Source organism: Poecilia reticulata, chromosome 2 (assembly GCF_904066995.2).
Source record: "Poecilia reticulata chromosome 2, P_reticulata-male-v2, whole genome shotgun sequence".
NCBI classification, from domain to species: domain Eukaryota; kingdom Metazoa; phylum Chordata; class Actinopteri; order Cyprinodontiformes; family Poeciliidae; genus Poecilia; species Poecilia reticulata.
The window spans coordinates 46,221,922-46,241,609 of record NC_088831.1 but is presented as its reverse complement, the minus strand read 5'-3'; the positions used below and the strand labels follow the sequence as shown (position 1 = coordinate 46,241,609).

General features: G+C 50.1%; 1 protein-coding gene across 1 annotated transcript; it reads left to right on the top strand.

Annotated features, from left to right (window-relative positions):
* The first annotated feature begins 723 nt into the window (after positions 1 to 723).
* dpp10 (dipeptidyl peptidase like 10) lies at positions 724 to 19,073 on the top strand. Its single transcript, XM_081604842.1, has 23 exons — positions 724 to 838; positions 3,107 to 3,181; positions 4,301 to 4,353; positions 6,777 to 6,858; positions 7,001 to 7,121; positions 8,418 to 8,572; positions 8,884 to 8,981; positions 9,956 to 10,079; positions 10,619 to 10,657; positions 11,396 to 11,503; positions 11,579 to 11,670; positions 11,752 to 11,799; positions 11,893 to 12,014; positions 12,312 to 12,356; positions 12,524 to 12,622; positions 13,997 to 14,066; positions 14,225 to 14,419; positions 14,729 to 14,783; positions 14,850 to 14,949; positions 15,653 to 15,711; positions 15,843 to 15,912; positions 16,181 to 16,254; positions 16,334 to 19,073. Exons 2-23 carry the CDS (start codon positions 3,146 to 3,148, stop codon positions 16,469 to 16,471), a joined length of 1,983 nt encoding a protein of 660 aa, XP_081460968.1. The 5' UTR covers positions 724 to 838; positions 3,107 to 3,145; the 3' UTR covers positions 16,472 to 19,073.
* Positions 19,074 to 19,688: the final 615 nt, after the last annotated feature.

The window sequence follows — 19,688 nt, the reverse complement described above, 5'->3', positions numbered from 1 at the left end:
GGTTTCTGGATGTTGTTGATGGTTTCTGGATGTTGTTGATGGTTTCTGGATGTTGTTGATGGTTTCTGGATGTTGTTGATGGTTTCTGGATGTTGTTGATGGTTTCTGGATGTTGATGGTTTCGGGATGTTGTTGATGGTTTCTGGATGTTGCTGATGGTTTCTGGATGTTGTTGATGGTTTCTGGATGTTGATGGTTTCGGGATGTTGTTGATGGTTTCTGGATGTTGATGGTTTCTGGATGTTGTTGATGGTTTCTGGATGTTGCTGATGGTTTCTGGATGTTGCTGATGTTTCTGGTTTTTTTTTTTTTTTTTTTTTTTTTGTTTTGGATGTTGCTGATGGTTTCTGGATGTTGCTGATGGTTTCTGGATGTTGTTGATGGTTTCTGGATGTTGATGGTTTCGGGATGTTGTTGATGGTTTCTGGATGTTGATGGTTTCTGGATGTTGCTGATGGTTTCTGGATGCTGATGGTTTCTGGATGATGTTGATGGTTTCTGGATGTTGTTGATGGTTTCTGGATGCTGATGGTTTCTGGATGATGTTGATGGTTTCTGGATGTTGTTGATGGTTTCTGGATGTTGCTGATGGTTTCTGGATGTTGTTGATGGTTTCTGGATGTTGCTGATGGTTTCTGGATGTTGTTGATGGTTTCTGGATGTTGCTGATGGTTTCTGGATGTTGCTGATGGTTTCTGGATGTTTCTAGCAGCATTTTCTCACCCCAGTGTTTCTCTTTCCAGATTCTGAAGTCATCTACAGGAACAGCAACGGCCATGTCATCAAGTTCAACCTTCTCACCAATGAGACTGAGATCATCCTGCCAAACACAACATTTGTAAGTAATCCTGCTAGATGAAACTCATTTCTCTGTGTTTTATGCCATTTCCTCTGGCTCTCTAGATCGGGGGGAGTGAGATCCCTCTGGAGTTCCTCAAAGCTCTGCTTGTTTTTGGTGAGTTGGTTGATGGACTCGGCAACATTGTGTGGACATCGGAGCCGTTCTCCTGGTTCAGAGCGGTGTTGCTGCTCCTATCTCCAATCTATCAATAGTTCCAGCTCCGTCACAGTGATCACCTTACATTGCTGAGCCAATCAGAGGATCATGTTACATTGCTTAGCCAATCAGAGGATCACGTTACATTGCTTAGCCAATCAGAGGATCACGTTACATTGCTGAGCCAATCAGAGCTGCGGAGGAGCCCTGATTGAAGGAGCTCCACTCTCAGCATGGATTTGAACTTTTGTCTTTATTAACTTCAGCAAAACTCACAGTTTTTACCAAACTCTGTAGCTTTCGGTGAACTTCTAAATCTGCTCCTTAGCCACATCTTTTTGGGCCTGCTACTGCCTCTAGTGGTGTGGGGTGGTAACACAACTAATATAATTACATTACTAAATCTGAATACTGCAAAGTCTGTAGTATTTTTTATTAATTTTTCATTCTCTTAAGAATACAGAGCTAATTAAATGACCTAAAGACCTTAAAATGGCTCCAGTTTCTATCGATGGCCAACCTGTTGAAACTGTGGCACATTTTAAAACCTCTGGTCGTTCCTGGACAGTCAGATCAACTTTGCTGAAAACATTTTGAAGAACTGATCTCAGAGACTCTACCTTTTAAGACTTAGTGACCCAACTAGACTCTAGCTGGGTCACCCCTATGTGTTGAATTTGGGGGAAACAAATCATATTTTATTTATCACTACAGAAGGGTTCAGTGAATGGACATACGAAACTGGTGGGTTCGGTTCCTCAGAAAAGGTTAAGAACCGCTGGTATAGCGGTTTTGGAGAGGAGAGACCATCAGATAGTCCATCCTGAGGTTTCTGAGCACCGTGGTTTCCGTCCTGGGGGCTCTGGGAGTTCACCCAATCAGTCTGCATGTCCATTTTGTAGACCTGGGGAAGATGCTGGGTTGTGTAATTCAGGAAGGTACTGGGCCTTTTGATACAGGGTCCCTGGCCGGTACCAGTACTTGGTTCAGACTGTCAGCAGCAAGTCAGGCTCGTTTTTGGTGAGAGTCGTCATTGCTGACCTTTGTCACTGATCCTGTTCATAACTTGAATATTGATTTGCAGACCAGCCGAGGTGTGGAGGGGATCCGATTTGGTTTCCTTAGGATCGTATCTCTGCTTCGCCACTGAGGCAGCCGGGTTGAGGATCAGGGGGATGTCCTGCCCCAAGGGGAGGACTTTACGCCTCTGCCGTGAAGCGGGCGCTGTACCGGTCCGTCGTGGTGAAGAGAGAGCTGAGCCAAAAAGCGAAGCTCTCGATTTACCGGTCGATCTACGTTCCCACCCTCATCTATGGTCATGAGCTTTGGGTCATGACCGAAAGAACGAGATCACAGATACAAGCGGCCGAAATGGGTTTCCTCCTCCGCAGGGAGGCTGGGCTCTCCCTTAGAGAGAGAAGCTCGGTCATCCGGGAGGGACTCAGAGTAGAGCCGCTGCTCCTCCACGTCGAGAGGAGCCAGTTGAGGTCTGGTTGGGATGGACGGCTCCCTGGTGAGGGGTTCATGTCCCACCATGAGGAGACCTAGAGGAAGACCAGGATGTGCTGGAGAGATGATGTTCCCATCTGGGAATGCCTTGGGATTTCTCCAGAGGATCTGGACCCGGATCAGAAATTGGGTTCCTCCCATAAATGATCTGCTAAAAATGTTTTGCTAAGAGAATAAAAACTGTTAAACTGTTCTGCTCTCTGTGGTCTGGAAGGTTATTTGTGTTAAACAACAAGACTCTCGCTTTCGCCTCTGCTAATGTCGTTGCTACATGCTAAGCTAAGTGCTAGCTTTAGCTATGGAGGGAGACGTGGAGAACCTGAATGAAATGCCCAGAAACCATCAGAAATGTGGAAACTGCAGCACTGCAGAGCCGTTATCTGTCTGCAGCAGCGCGTCAGACCCTCAAAACTGTGACCAACAGGAATGTTCAGTTTATTCACCTCCATCTGTGATGATCTGGAGCTAATGCTACATGTAGCACCTGATCATAGCAGCTAGCTGGCAGAGTGTTAGCTAGCGACGCAGTTCTTCATGCGAATGTGTAAAATGATGCTAAAAAGTCATCGAGGAATAATTATTGTGTTTCTGCTGTTTCAGGTGAATTTCAACGTGGCAAAGTTTTCTTTGTCTCCAGATATGAAGTACGTTCTGTTCGCCTATGAAGTGAAGCAGGTGAGTCCGGTGGAGTCAACCAGCAAGATGGCGGCTCTGCAGCCGCCATCTTGGGTTCTTCTAGTCTGCATCTCACCTTGAACAGGTTTAGCACATTAAATAGCTCAGGCTACACAGCATGTTGGCGCTTTGGTGTTAGTGGGGGTCATTTATAGGGTTAGGGTTCGTGCAGCTAGCTGCTAGTTAGTGTAGCTGGCTGCTAGTTAGTGCAGCTAGCGGCTAGTTAGTTAGTGCAGCTGGCTGCTAGTTAGTGCAGCTGGCTGCTAGTTAGTGCAGCTAGCGGCTAGTTAGTTAGTGCAGCTGGCTGCTAGTTAGTGCAGCTGGCTGCTAGTTAGTGCAGCTAGCTGCTAGTTAGTGCAGCTGGCTGCTAGTTAGTTAGTGCAGCTGGCTGCTAGTTAGTGCAGCTAGCTGCTAGTTAGTTAGTGCAGCTGGCTGCTAGTTAGTGCAGCTAGCTGCTAGTTAGTGCAGCTAGCTGCTAGTTAGTGCAGCTGGCTGCTAGTTAGTTAGTGCAGCTGGCTGCTAGTTAGTGCAGCTGACTGCTAGTTAGTTAGTGCATCTAGCTTCTAGTTAGTGCAGCTAACTGCTAGTTAGTGCAGCTGGCTGCTAGTTAGTGCAGCGGGCTGCTAGTTAGTGTAGCTGGCTGCTAGTTAGTGTAGCTGACTGCTAGTTAGTGTAGCTGACTGCTAGTTAGTGCATATATCTGCTAGTTAGTTAGTGTAGTTAGCTGCTAGTTGGTGCAGATAGCTGCTAGTTAGCTGATTGCTCTAGTCAGAAGAGCCTGTGGTTCTGCAGAGAACCTTCCAGACGCTGCTGCTGCTGCTTTGATGCTCTGAATGCCTGGCCACACTCTGGCCTCTTTATTAGGTACAGCTACAACATTTCCAGAGGTTTGCTGGTAGCTAGCGCTCCTCCCTTGGGTTGTGTTCAGGTGTTTGGACTCGTTTGGTGTAAAGACATTTGTCCTCCCTTCATCTCCACCCTGCAGACGCCATGATGTGAAATGAAGCATCTCGCCACCAGCTGTCAGCATGCAGACGAGATGCTCCAGCCCGAACCAGAAAGCGGCGGCTCTGCCTGAGTATTTCCTGCTGATGTCGTCCTTCTCTGCTCTGTCTGCAGGTTTACCGCCACTCCTTCATGGCCTCCTACAGCATCTACAACATCCACACACGGTGAGCAGCTGGACGGTGAGCAGGGAAATGTTGAGACCTTCCTGCTAACCTCAGTTCACTGAGTTTACATGGAACCAGATGTCTGTGGCAGCATGAGGAGTCTTGGAGCAGCTGAGCTACAGCAGCAGTTAGCCTGCTAGCTAGAACCGTCAGGTCCGGTGTTCTGACTATCTGTCAAATAGTAAAGTGCCCAGAGCCGTCATACCTGCAGAAGTTTCATTTTGTGTGTTTTATTTCTTAGAAGGTAAACAAAAATAATAATAAAATGTGAAAAATGTAGTTATTTCCACGCAGCGTCCAGAAAGATGTTGTTCTGCTTGACCAGCTCCGGTCAGCGTCCAGCGTTATGAGCCACTTTCAGGACATAATCTGTTCAGTTTCCTAAAGAAATATTGAAATAATGAAAAGGTTGATTAGCTACAGGGACAAAACATGCCGACCAAATCTGTAGGCCAACAGGATTAGTAGCAACAGAGACGCTAAACGGGACGAATGTCTCGTTTACGGTGACGATATTGGAAACAGCTAAAGTCATTTATGTTAATATGTTTGATTAATAGCAGCTTAATTACACAACATTTACCGTCTGAGAAATAAAACACAAAATGAAACATGACGGAGTTATAAGAAACCTGCTGAGTAAGCAGAATGTGACGTAGCTCCGATGTTCGCATTACGGCTACGACAGATTTCCAGAAACGTTTCCTGGTCCGACTGGCTCCCCCTGCTGGTCACAGTCAGAACTTCACTTCCATTTCTTTAACCAAATTAATAAAAACCCAAATAAACGAGTTTGACACAAAGAAAATGATATTTTAGCTCCAAAGATGATGGACGGCAGGAGGATCAGATTATAAATCTGTTTCTGTTGAAACCTTAGTTTTTATTTCACAACGAGGCGTTTCCGTTACGTAAGAAATTCAATCAAAATGATTATTTTAGTGTTTAATAGAGTTTCATCTTTTTTGAACAAATTCCTTGATTTTGAACAGGTTGGTGATTTTAAGCTAAATTATTGCTGGGCAAGTATAGAAATGATGGAAATAGATCAGCAGCAGAGCTTCTGCTGGGACCCTGTGGTCAGAAAGACAGACGGCGAAGGACGGCGTCACCTGGCTCACCTGAGGCATTTATTCAGACCAGCCAGTCCGCAGCGATCCGGGATCCACTGCAGCGATCCGGGATCCACTGCAGCGATCCGGGATCCACTGCAGCGATCCGGGATCCACTGCAGCGATCCGGGATCCACTGCAGCGATCCGGGATCCACTGCAGCGATCCGGGATCCGCCGCAGCGATCCGGGATCCGCCGCAGCGATCCGGGATCCACTGCAGCGATCCGGGATCCGCCCACAAACTGAGTTAAAAAATGTTGAAGGAATTCCAGGAAATGTTCCAGACGCTTGGAGAGCTGATGGAAAACTCTGGAGACGGTTCTAACTTACTGCAGTCTGCCTAGAGGACCATCTGACCTCCATCTGACCTCCATCTGACCTCCATCTGACCTCCAGTTGACCTCCAGCTGACCTCCATCTGACCTCCATCTGACCTCCATCTGACCTCCATCTGACCTCTAGCCGACCTCCAGCTGACCTCCATCTGACCTCCATCTGACCTCCATCTGACCTCCATCTGACCTCTAGCCGACCTCCAGCTGACCTCCATCTGACCTCCAGTTGACCTCCAGCTGACCTCCAGTTGACCTCCAGCTGACCTCCAGTTGACCTCCATCTGACCTCCATCTGACCTCCATCTGACCTCCATCTGACCTCTAGCCGACCTCCAGTTGACCTCCAGCTGACCTCCAGTTGACCTCCAGCTGACCTCCATCTGACCTCCATCTGACCTCCATCTGACCTCCAGTTGACCTCCATCTGACCTCCAGTTGACCTCCAGCTGACCTCCATCTGACCTACATCTGACCTCTAGCCGACCTCCAGTTGACCTCCAGCTGACCTCCATGACCTCTAGCCGACCTCCATCTGACCTCCAGTTGACCTCCATCTGACCTCCAGCTGACCTCCATCTGACCTCCAGCTGACCTCCATCTGACCTCCAGTTGACCTCCATCTGACCTCCATCTGACCTCCATCTGACCTCCATCTGACCTCCAGCCGACCTCCATCTGACCTCTAGCCGACCTCCATCTGACCTCCAGCTGACCTCCATCTGACCTCCAGCCGACCTCCATCTGACCTCTAGCCGACCTCCATCTGACCTCCAGCTGACCTCCATCTGACCTCCATCTGACCTCCAGCTGACCTCCATCTGACCTCCATCTGACCTCCATCTGACCTCCAGCTGACCTCCATCTGACCTCCATCTGACCTCCAGTTGACCTCCATCTGACCTCCAGTTGACCTCCATCTGACCTCCAGCTGACCTCCATCTGACCTCCATCTGACCTCCAGCTGTGTGTTTCAGGGAGGTGTGGCAGCTGGACCCTCCTGAGGTGCTGAACTCGGTGCTGCAGTTCGCTGCGTGGGGCGTCTCCGGACAGCAGCTGGTGAGGTCCAAACCCGGTTCTGTTCATCGTTAAAACGGACCAGAATGTCGGCGCAGGCAGGAACCGGCTGGACCCAGAACCGGTCCCTTCCTGCCAGCCTTCATGTGACGGATCACTGCTGACCTCTGCTCTATATGTGCAGATCTACATCTTTGAAAACAACATCTACTACAGATCCCATGTGAGGAGCAGCTGCCTGCGGCTCACGTCTTCAGGGCAGGAGGGACTCGTCTTCAACGGCATCGCCGACTGGCTCTATGAAGGTTCGGCCCGTTTCTACCCGTCCAGAACCGGAACCGGACGGTGTGGCGGCGGTGCTGCCGGTCGGATGGGTCTCGTTCCGGTCGGATGGATCTGGTTCCGGTCGGATGGATCTCGTTCCGGTCGGATGGATCTCGTTCCGGTCGGATGGATCTCGTTCCGGTCGGATGGATCTGGTTCCGGTCGGATGGATCTTGTTCCGGTCGGATGGATCTCGTTCCGGTCGGATGGATCTCGTTCCGGTCGGATGGATCTGGTTCCGGTCGGATGGATCTCGTTCCGGTCGGATGGATCTCATTCCGGTCGGATGGATCTGGTTCCGGTCGGATGGATCTGGTTCCGGTCGGATGGATCTCGTTCCGGTCGGATGGATCTCGTTCCGGTCCGGCGGCGCCATGAAGCCGAAGCTCCTGTTTTAGTTTGAAACGTTTTCTAAGTTTATGATTCCATCGAGTTTTGCTGTCACTTTTTGTGAACCGCGTTTTGGGTTCTGCGATGTTAGCTTTGTGGCTACCATGCTAGCCGCTAGCATGCTAGCTTACCGGCTAACTAGCAGTAGCATTACTAGACAAGGTGAACTATATGAATAAATATTTCTATCTAAAACGTTGAGGATTCAGCTGCTGCTGGAATATTTCAGCATGAAGGAGAGTTATGAATTGTTTTAGTTCAGATTCGTCCCTCCGGCTGAAACGACGTGTTTTTATTTAAACCTAAAAATGTTTCAGGGTTAATTATTATTTTACAGTGTAATTAGACGCCGATCAGCTGAGCTGCAGCCGTTTCTGCCTCGGTTCATATTTAGATCAGAAGAGATTTAAATAAAAAAGGACATGGAATATTTTAACAGCATAAATGTTAATGATTTAAAACTACAGGGATATGGAGGACAGATACTGCCAAAATGTGTGCACGTCTTCTAAAGAGTAAAAAATCTAAATAAACACGGCAGAAAATGTGTTTAAAAAGTCAGTAAAGATTAAAAATACTTTCTAAATGAGAACAAAATATGAAAAAAGACAAAAACGAAACAAACCTATAAGACTGGAAATAAAATGGAAAATTAAGTAACAGTAACATGATTAAAGTAACGTTTTAAAATGCTAAACAATAATTTATATCCTGAATAATTAAATAAGGATCCAGGTTTTGCCACTTCCTTTCCTTTATCACACCATTTATTTATTTCTGCATTTACTGCTAGTTTTGCCAGGTTCAGCCCTCCATAGGGGCTGGACCAAAGCTACATGTGGTTAGCGCCGAGCTAACCGTAAACCTGCTGTCCTGGTTGTGAACAGAGGAGATCCTGGGGAGCCACGTGGCCCACTGGTGGTCTCCGGACGGGGAGCGGCTGGCCTTCCTGGTGCTCAACGACTCTCTGGTGCCCAACATGGTTCTGCCGCGCTTCACCGGCGCCACGTACCCCAGACAGAAGCAGTACCCGTACCCCAAGGTACCCACACCCCGCTCAGCTCTGGAGGTTTAAAGCTGACGAGGAACAAAAACTCACCATGCTGCGCCGACTCAGCATTTATTTAAAAACGGTCAGTAACGAGCCGCTGCTGCCCGTCAACCTGGGAGGGGTCAGAGGTCATCAGCAGGCCATCTGGGTTAAAGGCGCAGGTGGTGAACTTTTGTCCTGCAGCTCCTGATTTAAAACCAGATAAAATGTTGGTGTAAATCAGGGATGAATGTTGATCTGGACGTTTTCAGAAAGCGGTGATGTCACGGATGTCCTGTGTGTGATTCTGATTGGCTGTGCAGGCGGGCCAGCCCAACCCGGCCGTCAAGCTGCTGGTGGTCAACATCTACGGGCCGACCCACACGCTGGAGCTGATGCCGCCGGAGGCGCTCAGGCTGCGGTGAGCCGTCGTCATGGCAACACAAACCGGATTCATGAGTCTCAGCGGCAGCGCCTCCCTCTGGTCCATGACGACTTCCTGTCGCCGTCAGCCGGCCACCAGGGGGAGCCAGAGCTGGTCCTGATGGAGCTCCACGCTGCCCCCGGTGGCCTGGAGGAGCTTTTAGTCTGTTTGTTCACAGCAAAAGCTTTTAAACATGAATCACTTCAGTCGCCTGATGCTAGTTAGCGCAGTGAGCTAACTAGCATCAGTCATTCGCCTGATGCTAGTTAGCGCAGTGAGCTAACTAGCATCAGTCATTCGCCTGATGCTAGTTAGCGCAGTGAGCTAACTAGCATCAGTCATTCCCCTGATGCTAGTTAGCGCAGTGAGCTAACTAGCATCAGTCATTCGCCTGATGCTAGTTAGCGCACTGCGCTAACTAGCATCAGTCATTCGCCTGATGCTAGTTAGCGCAGTGAGCTAACTAGCATCAGTCATTCGCCTGATGCTAGTTAGCGCAGTGAGCTAACTAGCATCAGTCATTCGCCTGATGCTAGTTAGCGCAGTGAGCTAACTAGCATCAGTCATTCGCTTGATGCTAGTTAGCGCAGTGAGCTAACTAGCATCAGTCATTCACCTGATGCTAGTTAGCGCAGTGAGCTAACTAGCATCAGTCATTCGCCTGATGCTAGTTAGCGCAGTGCGCTAACTAGCATCAGTCATTCGCCTGATGCTAGTTAGCGCAGTGAGCTAACTAGCATCAGTCATTCGCCTGATGCTAGTTAGCGCAGTGAGCTAACTAGCATGTCATTCGCCTGATGCTAGTTAGCGCAGTGAGCTAACTAGCATGTCATTCGCCTGATGCTAGTTAGCGCAGTGAGCTAACGTCATTAATACGTTTCTATGGAAACTCTCCTCCTGCCCCGCAGGGGGCGGCAGCAGAGAATCACTGCTGAGACTTTAACTAGGCCGTAATGGTGTTGTTCTCCTAGGGAGCACTATGTGAGCATGGTGAAGTGGATCAGTAAGACCCGGACGGCGGTGCGCTGGCTGAACCGGGCCCAGAACCTCTCCATCCTGACGGTGTGCGACTCCACCACCGGAGCCTGCGTCACGGTGCGTCCTCTGCTGGCCAGAACCCGCCGCTGGCCAGAACCCGCCGCTGTCCGACCAGAACCGGCCGCTGTGTGTCCAGAACCCGCCGCTGTCTGTCCAGAACCCGCCGCTGTCCGACCAGAACCAGAGTCCAGGGGCCTCATTTCTCCTTGTCTGAGGATAAATGAGGTTCAGTTCATCGTTTAAACAATAAAATATTAAAATCCTGTTTGGTCTGAATAACTGATGTCAGATTCAGGGTTTAGGAGTTTGGACTGTTTGATCCACAGATAAAGTTTGTTTCTGCTGCATTTTCTACCTATAAATGTTAAAATGTGTAAATATGAGACGTGTTTTTAGTGTTTAGTGTTTTTCAGGCTCCAGGTTTGTAGTTTATCTGATTTTGGACAAACTGTCTCTGGTGTCTGACTTACCCAACTGGGCCAGGCGGTTCTGGTTGGACCGGCCCGGTTCCGGTCCAAGAGAAAGTGTTTGACTGCACTGATGAAACAGGAGAGGCTTTTATTGTGAAGGGGCTAACCTTGTGCTGTGTGTTGCAGAGACATGAGGAAAGCTCTGAGCTGTGGCTGTCGAAGCAGGTAAACCTCCATCACAAGCAGCAGAAGCCTGCCCCTGGTGGCAGCAACCAAAATTACAACCTACGCCGCCCTTCACAGACCAACACTAGGGGGCGCCGCCAGCTACAAAGCTAGCTGCGCTAACATTAGTCAGCTGAAATACAAGACGGAAAAATTAATGACGTGCATAAAGTCATGATAATGACAGAAAACAGGCGGAGCTACAAGATGGGAACTTATTTACTGCATAAACTCAGATGTAGCGAACGCTGCCATCCGCTGGTGGGTCTGAGCATTACACCCTCCAGCTGGGCCGGGCGCTCTGCTGCATGCTAGCTAGCAACATGTACTTCCTGTTTACTGCAGCCATGCGTAGCATCAACGCTAGCCTGGTTAGCTTCACTCCGGACCAGGAGATGGAGACATTTTCACATTTTCCTCTTCTTTCTTTTCTGCAACATTTCAGAAGTTTGATCAGAATTCACGCTTTCAAAATAAGAGCATGAATCCCTAATTACTTATCGACTTATTAACCGTCGACAAACTTCATCACAAACATCGGACTTTAGAAAACAGTCAATTAGCTCTTTAGAATCCATGTGAGCTAACGCGCTAAACGTTCTCAAAGTTAGCTAACGCGCTAAACGTTCTCAAAGTTAGCTAACGCGCTAAACGTTCTCAAAGTTAGCTAACGCGCTAAACGTTCTCAAAGTTAGCTAACGCGCTAAGCTAAACGGCGGTTCCGTCTCGCCTCTCCAGAACCAGCAGCCCATGTTCTCCAGGGACGGGTCCCGGTTCTTTCTGAGCGTCCCGGTGAAGCAGGGCGGACGCGGCGAGTTCCACCACATCGCCATGTTCACCACGCAGGTCAGGCTCCGCCCACCGCGCACTGACACGCCCACGTTGCCATGGTAACCCCAACCGGTGCTGTGTCCGCTCCAGTTCCGGGCGGATCAGAACGAGGTCCGACACCTGACCTCTGGGAACTGGGAGGTGACCCGGATCCTGGCCTACGACGAGCCCAACCAGAACCTGTGAGTACCACAAGGTTGGTTCTGGAGCGGAGTAAACCGGTCCAGTCAGAACCAGACTGACTGCTTCCTGTCTCTTTACAGCTACTTCCTGAGTACTGAAGGGTCGCCACGGCAACGGCAGCTCTACAGGTCGGCCTCTCTAGACGTTTCCAGGAAGCGGTTCTGTTTGACCCGGTAACCGGTTTGGACCGGCTGATTGTTTTATTGTCATTTCTCTGTCAGCGTTAAAACGGTGGGCTTGTTTCCACGGCGATGCCTGACCTGTGACCTTCACAGAACCAACTGCCTCTACTTCAGCGCCGACCTCAGCCCGTCCAACCAGAACCTGCTGCTGCACTGCCAAGGTAGGCCCACTTCAGGAGCGGTTCTGGTGGGGCGAGGTCCAGTTGGAGCGATGGGTTGGTTTGGCCCAAACCGATAGAGCTGTGGTTCTGGTTCTGGTCCTGCAGCAGAACTTCTCTGGGTCACCGTTTGACCCGGTCCATCACGGTTCCCCATCAGAACCGATCCGCTGTGCTCTGGACAGACGGTGCCTCCCTCCTCATGTTGTTAAGAACCGGGCCTGGTTCTGGTCCTGGTCAGACGGCAGCTGGCCAATCAGCAGCCAGCGTTTCTCAACCTCTGGTGTTTTCCTCCTGCAGGTCCTGAAGCTCCCACTGTGATGGTCCACAGCCTCAATAACTCCAGTAAGCTAACGCTCTGCTAGCTGCTGCAGCTCATTGTAACGTTGGCCTGTGATTAATATGCACCTTTCAGACACGGCTAATCCTGAAAATACTATATTTGTTTCCACCAGACAAACCGTCGCTCTGCTGCAGGTTATCGTCATTTAATCTGTCGTATTCCTCCTCAGATTACTACATCCTGGAGAACAACTCAGTGCTGAAGGCGGTTCTGAAGTACAAACAGATCCAGAAGAAGGAGTACCAAACTGTCCGGGTCGAGCCTTTCGGTGAGAACAGGGCGCTTTGCTACTGCAGGATGCTAGCAACAGCTGCTAGCAGCACCAAGCTAGCAGCAGGAAGCTAGCAGCAGGTGCTATCAGCAGGAAGCTATCAGCAGGTGCTAGCAGCATGAAGCTAGCAGCAGGAAGCTAGCAGCAGGAAGCTAGCAGCAGGAAGCTAGCAGCAGGTGCTAGCAGCAGGAAGCTAGCAGCAGGAAGCTAGCGGCAGGAAGCTAGCGGCAGGTGCTAGCAGCAGGTGCTAGCAGCATGAAGCTAGCAGCATGAAGCTAGCAGCATGAAGGTAGCAGCAGGAAGCTAGCAGCATGAAGCTAGCAGCATGAAGCTAGCAGCAGGAAGCTAGCAGCAGGAAGCTAGCAGCAGGAAGCTAGCAGCAGGAAGCTAGCGGCAGGAAGCTAGCGGCAGGAAGCTAGCGGCAGGTGCTAGCGGCAGGTGCTAGCGGCATGAAGCTAGCAGCATGAAGCTAGCAGCATGAAGCTAGCAGCATGAAGCTAGCAGCATGAAGCTAGCGGCAGGAAGCTAGCGGCAGGTGCTAGCGGCAGGTACTAGCGGCATGAAGCTAGCAGCATGAAGCTAGCAGCATGAAGCTAGCAGCAGGAAGCTAGCAGCATGAAGCTAGCAGCATGAAGCTAGCAGCAGGAAGCTAGCAGCATGAAGCTAGCAGCATGAAGCTAGCAGCAGGAAGCTAGCAGCAGGAAGCTAGCAGCAGGAAGCTAGCGGCAGGAAGCTAGCGGCAGGAAACTAGCGGCAGGAAGCTAGCGGCAGGTGCTAGCGGCAGGTACTAGCGGCATGAAGCTAGCAGCATGAAGCTAGCAGCATGAAGCTAGCAGCAGGAAGCTAGCAGCATGAAGCTAGCGGCAGGAAGCTAGCGGCAGGAAACTAGCGGCAGGAAGCTAGCGGCAGGTGCTAGCGGCAGGTACTAGCGGCATGAAGCTAGCAGCATGAAGCTAGCAGCATGAAGCTAGCAGCAGGAAGCTAGCAGCATGAAGCTAGCAGCAGGAAGCTAGCAGCAGGAAGCTAGCAGCATGAAGCTAGCAGCATGAAGCTAGCAGCAGGAAGCTAGCAGCATGAAGCTAGCAGCAGGAAGCTAGCAGCATGAAGCTAGCAGCATGAAGCTAGCAGCAGGAAGCTAGCAGCATGAAACTAGCAGCAGGAAGCTAGCAGCATGAAGCTAGCAGCAGGAAGCTAGCAGCATGAAGCTAGCAGCATGAAGCTAGCAGCAGGAAGCTAGCAGCATGAAGCTAGCAGCAGGAAGCTAGCAGCATGAAGCTAGCAGCATGAAGCTAGCAGCAGGAAGCTAGCAGCATGAAACTAGCAGCAGGAAGCTAGCAGCAGTCCTCTCTGATGCCTCCTTTGTGTTTCCAGATTTCCCTCTGCAGATCTGTTTCCCTCCAGATTTCTCTCCGTTGCGTCAGTACGGCCTGCTGCTGGTCATGTGAGTATCAACCAATCAGGATGCAGCATCACAGCTTTTCTCTGATGAGTCATGAATTCATGTCATAAACAAGTTAAGTACGTTATAGTTTTAATTCTGGAGCTCTGGTCGACCAATCAGATGGTTAGTTTGACCCTGACCCTGCGTGGTGTGTGCAGTGACAGCGCCCCCGGTGGCCAGGCGGTGAGCGAGCGCTTCTCCCTGGGCTGGGACTCGGTGCTGGTCAGCTCTGACGGCGTCATCGTGGCCCGGCTGGACGGCCGGGGCAGCGGCTTCCAGGGCCAGCGGGTCCTGCATGAGGTGCACCAGAGGCTGGGCACGGTGGACGTCCAGGACCAGATCGCGGCGCTGGAGTGAGTGCTGCAGCTGCTGCTGGTGCTGCAGCTGCTGGTGCTGCAGCTGCTGGTGCTGCAGCTGCAGCTGCTGGTGCTGCAGCTGCTGGTGCTGCATCTGCTGGTGCTGCAGCCATCTCTGCAGGCTTTTATTGACCTTTTTAAAGCTTCTTTTAAAACCTTAGTTAAAATGATCAGTTCTTCCATGTCTGATTTTAACCATTTAAATAGTTTTATTGTCTTCAGTTTATTCAAACTAACTCAAAGTTCAGCTTCCTGCAGCTTGTGGTGAGTTTGGATGTTCAGGACGGCGGCCATGTTTCCCTGCAGGTTCATGATGAAGTTCTCCTACATCGATCGCTCGCGCATTGCCGTGTTTGGACAGGTGAGCAGACAGGAAGCAGTAGATTCACTTCCTGTCAGCCTGGACTCAGCAGTTTGTCGTGTTCAGGGCTACGGCGGCTACCTGGCGCTGATGATGCTGAAGTCGACAGACGGCCTGGTGAAATGCGCCGCCGCCATGTCGCCCGTCACCGACTGGAGGCTCTACGGTGAGTCAGCAGCTGTCGGCTCCCATCCATCCTATCCGGGTCGCAGGTCAGCAGCCTCAAGAGGCCCAGACTTCCCTCCCAGCCTCTTCCAGGTCCTCCAGGAACCCCAAGGCGTTTCCAGGCCATAGAGAGACATCGTCCCTCCTGGGTCTCCCGTCCTCCCGCTGTCGGCTTCCCCACTAAAATATTTTACTTTTTCAACTCGGTCTGTTACAAAGAATTAAAAAACAGTTGAATTGGGTTAAAATTTTGAACGCAATAAAATCTATGTAATTAATTTTTTTCTGTTTTTTTAGGAGTTGCGTCATTCACATGTTAGCTTCGCGCTAGCAGCATTTTGCTGTGTGCTAGCAGTGCGTAGCTGCATGTTAGCTCAGCGTTAGCGGAACGTTAGCTCAGTGTTAGTGGAACGTTAGCTCAGCGTTAGCGGAACGTTAGCTCAGCGTTAGCGGAACGTTAGCTCAGCGTTAGCAGAACGTTAGCTCAGTGTTAGCAGAACGTTAGCTCAGCGTTAGCAGAACGTTAGCTCAGCGTTAGCAGAACGTTAGCTCAGCGTTAGCGGAACGTTAGCTCAGCGTTAGCCTCTGTCGGCCACTATAATAAACCCTGGAAATGAACTCGATTCTCAGCTCGTGTTTCTGAAACAACCTGCAGGTTTCCTGTCCGGTTAGCAACAGCTAACTGTCTGTGATTCCCTCCGCAGCGTCGGCGTTCTCAGAGCGCTACCTGGGCCTGCCGGGACGGGACGACAGCAGATACCAGGTGAGCTTCCTGACCTTTGACCTTTGCTGCAGCTCTGCTGATGTGCGTGTGTGTGTGTATATGTGTGTGTGTGTGTGTGTGTGTGTGTGTGTGTGTGTGTGTGTGTTTCTGACCAGCCTGTCTCCCTGCAGGTGTCCAGCCTGCTGCAGAGCATCCAGACTCTCCCACAGCAGCTGCTGCTGCTTCACGCCACGGCAGACGGTGAGACCTGGGAGGGAAGGGGTTAATAAATCATTCAGACCTGCAGGACAACAGAGGTTCTGATGGGTCCGTCCAGGTTCTGACACCTGCTGACAGGGTTTCCTCCCTCCTTCCCTCCTTTCCTTCCCTCCTTCCCTCCCTCCTTCCCTCCCTCCTTTCCTCCCTCCCTCCCTCCTTTCCTCCCTCCTTCCCTTCTTTCCTTCCCTCCCTCCCTCCCTCCTTTCCTCCCTCCTCCCTCCTCCCTCCTTTCCTCCCTCCTTCCCTCCAGCTAACATCCACTTCCAGCATTCAGCTGATCTGGTCCGCAGCCTGGTGAAGGCCGGAGCCAACTACTCCATGCAGGTAGCCCACATGCTAACATGCTGCTGCTAACAATGTAGCGCTAACAGGCTAAAGCTTAGCGTTGTCCTCGTGTCCTCAGATCTACCCTGATGAAGGTCACTTCCTGTCGGCGCCGAGCCGCCGGCACCTGTTCGCGGCGCTGATCCGTTTCTACAGGGAGTGTCTGAAGGAGGAGCTGCTGCCGCTGCCCGATGAAGACGAGGAAGAGGAGGAGTGACAGCTGCTCCGGCCTGGACGAGCGCTTTGTTGTGTGAATGTATAAATATGTGGACATGAAGGACGGCGGGACGCCGCGGGGACAGCAGGGGGCGTCCTCGCCTCCAGCATCAACTTCTTCTTCTTCTGGATCGCTCACGATCCCAGCTAAGCACACGGAGAACTTCCTACGTTTGTTCCAGGTTCTTCAGGCTGCAGCCCTCCACACCAAACACGTGCACCACGCCACGCTGGTCTCCATGGAGACGGCGACACCACCATCACCGCACAACAAGATGGAGCTCCACCCGACGCCGATGGCAGCAACGCTCTGCACGGATGAAGAAACAACGTCCTGTTAGCATCCAGTTAGCATCAGCTGTTAGCATCCAGTTAGCATCAGCTGTTAGCATCCAGTTAGCATTAGATGTTAGTATAAACTATTAGCATCAGCTGTTAGCGTCCAGTTAGCTTTAGCCCTTAAAGGGACAGTCCTCCTGACAAACTGGGTTTCTGGACCAGTCTGAACTGTGACCTTCTGCTGACCTTGGAAGCTTCATCTGCAGGTTCTGCTGCAGAACCAGAACCGGAACCAGAGCTTTCTCATTCTGGACCCATCAGTTGATGACATCAGAACTTCAAGAGCTTCCAGACAGCTGGCCGATCTGACCTTTAACCTTCAGTATGCTAATAATCATCCCACAGCCCATTTCCATGGTAAAGCAGCGAATCAGAACCGAGTCAGTACTTACAGTCCAGTTCCAGAACCACAGGTCCAGTTTGGTTGTCCAGCTTACAGAAACCAGCAGAGTTCTGTCAGAAAACTCACCAGACTAAATAATCATCATCATCATCAGTGGCGGGCTCTGCTAGCTAAACAGCTAGCTGCGCTAACGCTAACGCGCATTGTTTCTGCTAACGCTAAAGTGCTAGCGTCAATAGAAATGATCCCTTAAAACACCAAAACCTTCACATTTACTTCTGGATTGTATTTGTTTATATTTTTGTTTATTTTATTTTATTTTGTTTCTGTTTCTTGTTTTTTTTGTTAACATGACAGGAAGCAGAAGTGACATCACCTCCTTCAAAATAAGAGCATGAATGTAAATGTCTAAACTTGATATAAGGATCAAAATGTCAACACAGATTTTAACCTTCAACTGAAAGTTTCCAAAACAACTCGATGAATTTATCCTTAATAATTAATTTATAAAAGCTCAGATGCTAAACAACGTTAGCTTCACTGTTAGCCAATTAGCTCCATTGTGTCCTGTCTGAAATCATAGACAGTAAAATATAATTATCTACCAATATATTGGAATTAGACAGAAACAATAAAAATAAAAGGTTTTTTAAAGTTATCATGTTATAAAACACCTGGAGCGTTTCCTTGTTGCAGGCCTGCTGCTCTAGAACTGGACCAGTCAAAGTAACGGATGTTGTTGACAGACAGCAGCCAGGTTTAGATCTGGACTGACCCGGTTCCATCAGCTTCGCTGAGAAAGCACCAGCTGCCTGTCATGGGACCGACAGCCAATCACAAACCAGCTCCTGAACGCCTAGGCTGCTGCTGCTGCTGCGAGGTCAAAGGTCACGTCCAAACAAATCTGAAAGGAGCCTCAGTTGATCACTTCCACCAACAACTCTTTGTATATTTGTAATAAAAAGTAAAAGTTCAAGTATGGTGCAACATTAGGGCCAAAATTAAGACAACAGCCCACCCAGCTGTAGCTACTTCCTGTTAGCATTGGAGAAGCTAACGATTAGCATGCTAAGCTAGTCACCTGCTTCAGAGAAGACTTTATAAATAAAAAGGGTTGACATTTTTTAATTGGCCCTGAAGGCGCGTTGGAACACGGCAGCTGCTGGTTCTGACCCAGCTGGACCCAAGAGCTGGTTCTGACCCAAGAGCTGGTTCTGACCCAAGAGCTGGTTCTGACCCAGCAGCTGGTTCTGACCCAGCTTCATTTTTAGCTTAACGCTAACTTTGAACAAGTTTAGCACACTTAGCTCCCACTAAGTGTAATTTTTCTGGATAAATTATAAGGCACTAATTTACTTTGTGGTTTTTGTAATAAAGGTCCAGCTGCTGGTTCTGACCCGGCTGCTGGTTCTGACCCGGCTGCTGGTTCTGGTCCAGCTGCTGGTTCTGGCCCAGATTAATCGGATTTTCCCTTTAATCTGCACCTACTCAGGCTCTCCAGAGGTGGCGCTGCAGTCCGTGTTATTCTGATAGGAACCGCAGGTTCGGATGGATCTGGTTAGAGCCGTTTGGGTTCTGGACGGTTCTGGACGGTCCGGGCCGCCGGTACAAGCAGGCTGTGGTGTCTTCAAACTCATCTGGATCAGTTCCGGTGTTTGCATGTCCCTCGCGGGGAGCCGTAGTTTTGGAGTCCAGAGAGCAGGAATCTGTTCAGATTCGGTTCCTGATTCTTTCATATCGTTCCTTTGGCGGCTGCTTGATTTTCCTCCTGGGTTGGATTTTGTAATTTTGCTTGTTCCGGTTCTTTTTGCTGTACTGGGCGGGTCGGTTCGGTTCGGTTCGGTTCGGGTCGGGTCGGGTCGGGATTATTGTGATTGTCCTCTGGTGATGATGATAAATGAATAAAAAATGAAAAACTTTGGACCCGGTGTGTTCTTCTCTTCTCCCGGATCAGAACCAGTTTCCGGGAACACGGAGCCAAACTGGGCGCACTGGGAGGCTCCTCCAGGCCTAGTGGCCTAGTCAAAGTCCAGGCCATGAGTTAGCAGAGGGTGGGTTCGGGCTTCATTCTGGTCTGTTTCACATTAAAGCTCCAGGACATCAGGGTTCTGTCTGCACGGGCGGCCATCTTGGAATCAACCTGGGAAAGTTTGACGGCAGGAAGAACTGGCTCAGATTCTCCAATTAATGCACCGATTATTAACGGCTGGATGAGATTCAGGAGCTTTTACTTATAACCAACATGTTCTGATGATAGAATCTGATCCTTTCAACAGATTCATCTGGGAAATATTCACTTCCTGTCACAGCAGAAGCCAACAGAGGATCTGGAGTGGCCTAGTCAAAGTCTGAACTCAGGAGTTTGGGGATGTTGAAGGGAGGGAACCAAACGGGATGGAATATTTTCCTGATTAAATCATCGCCGGAGGTTTGGTTTCCTGTCCGGTGTGAAAACTTTATTGATTATTGAACGACTCCCTGGGGTGTGAATACTTTATTGAACGACTCCCTGGGGTGTGAATACTTTTCCGGCTCG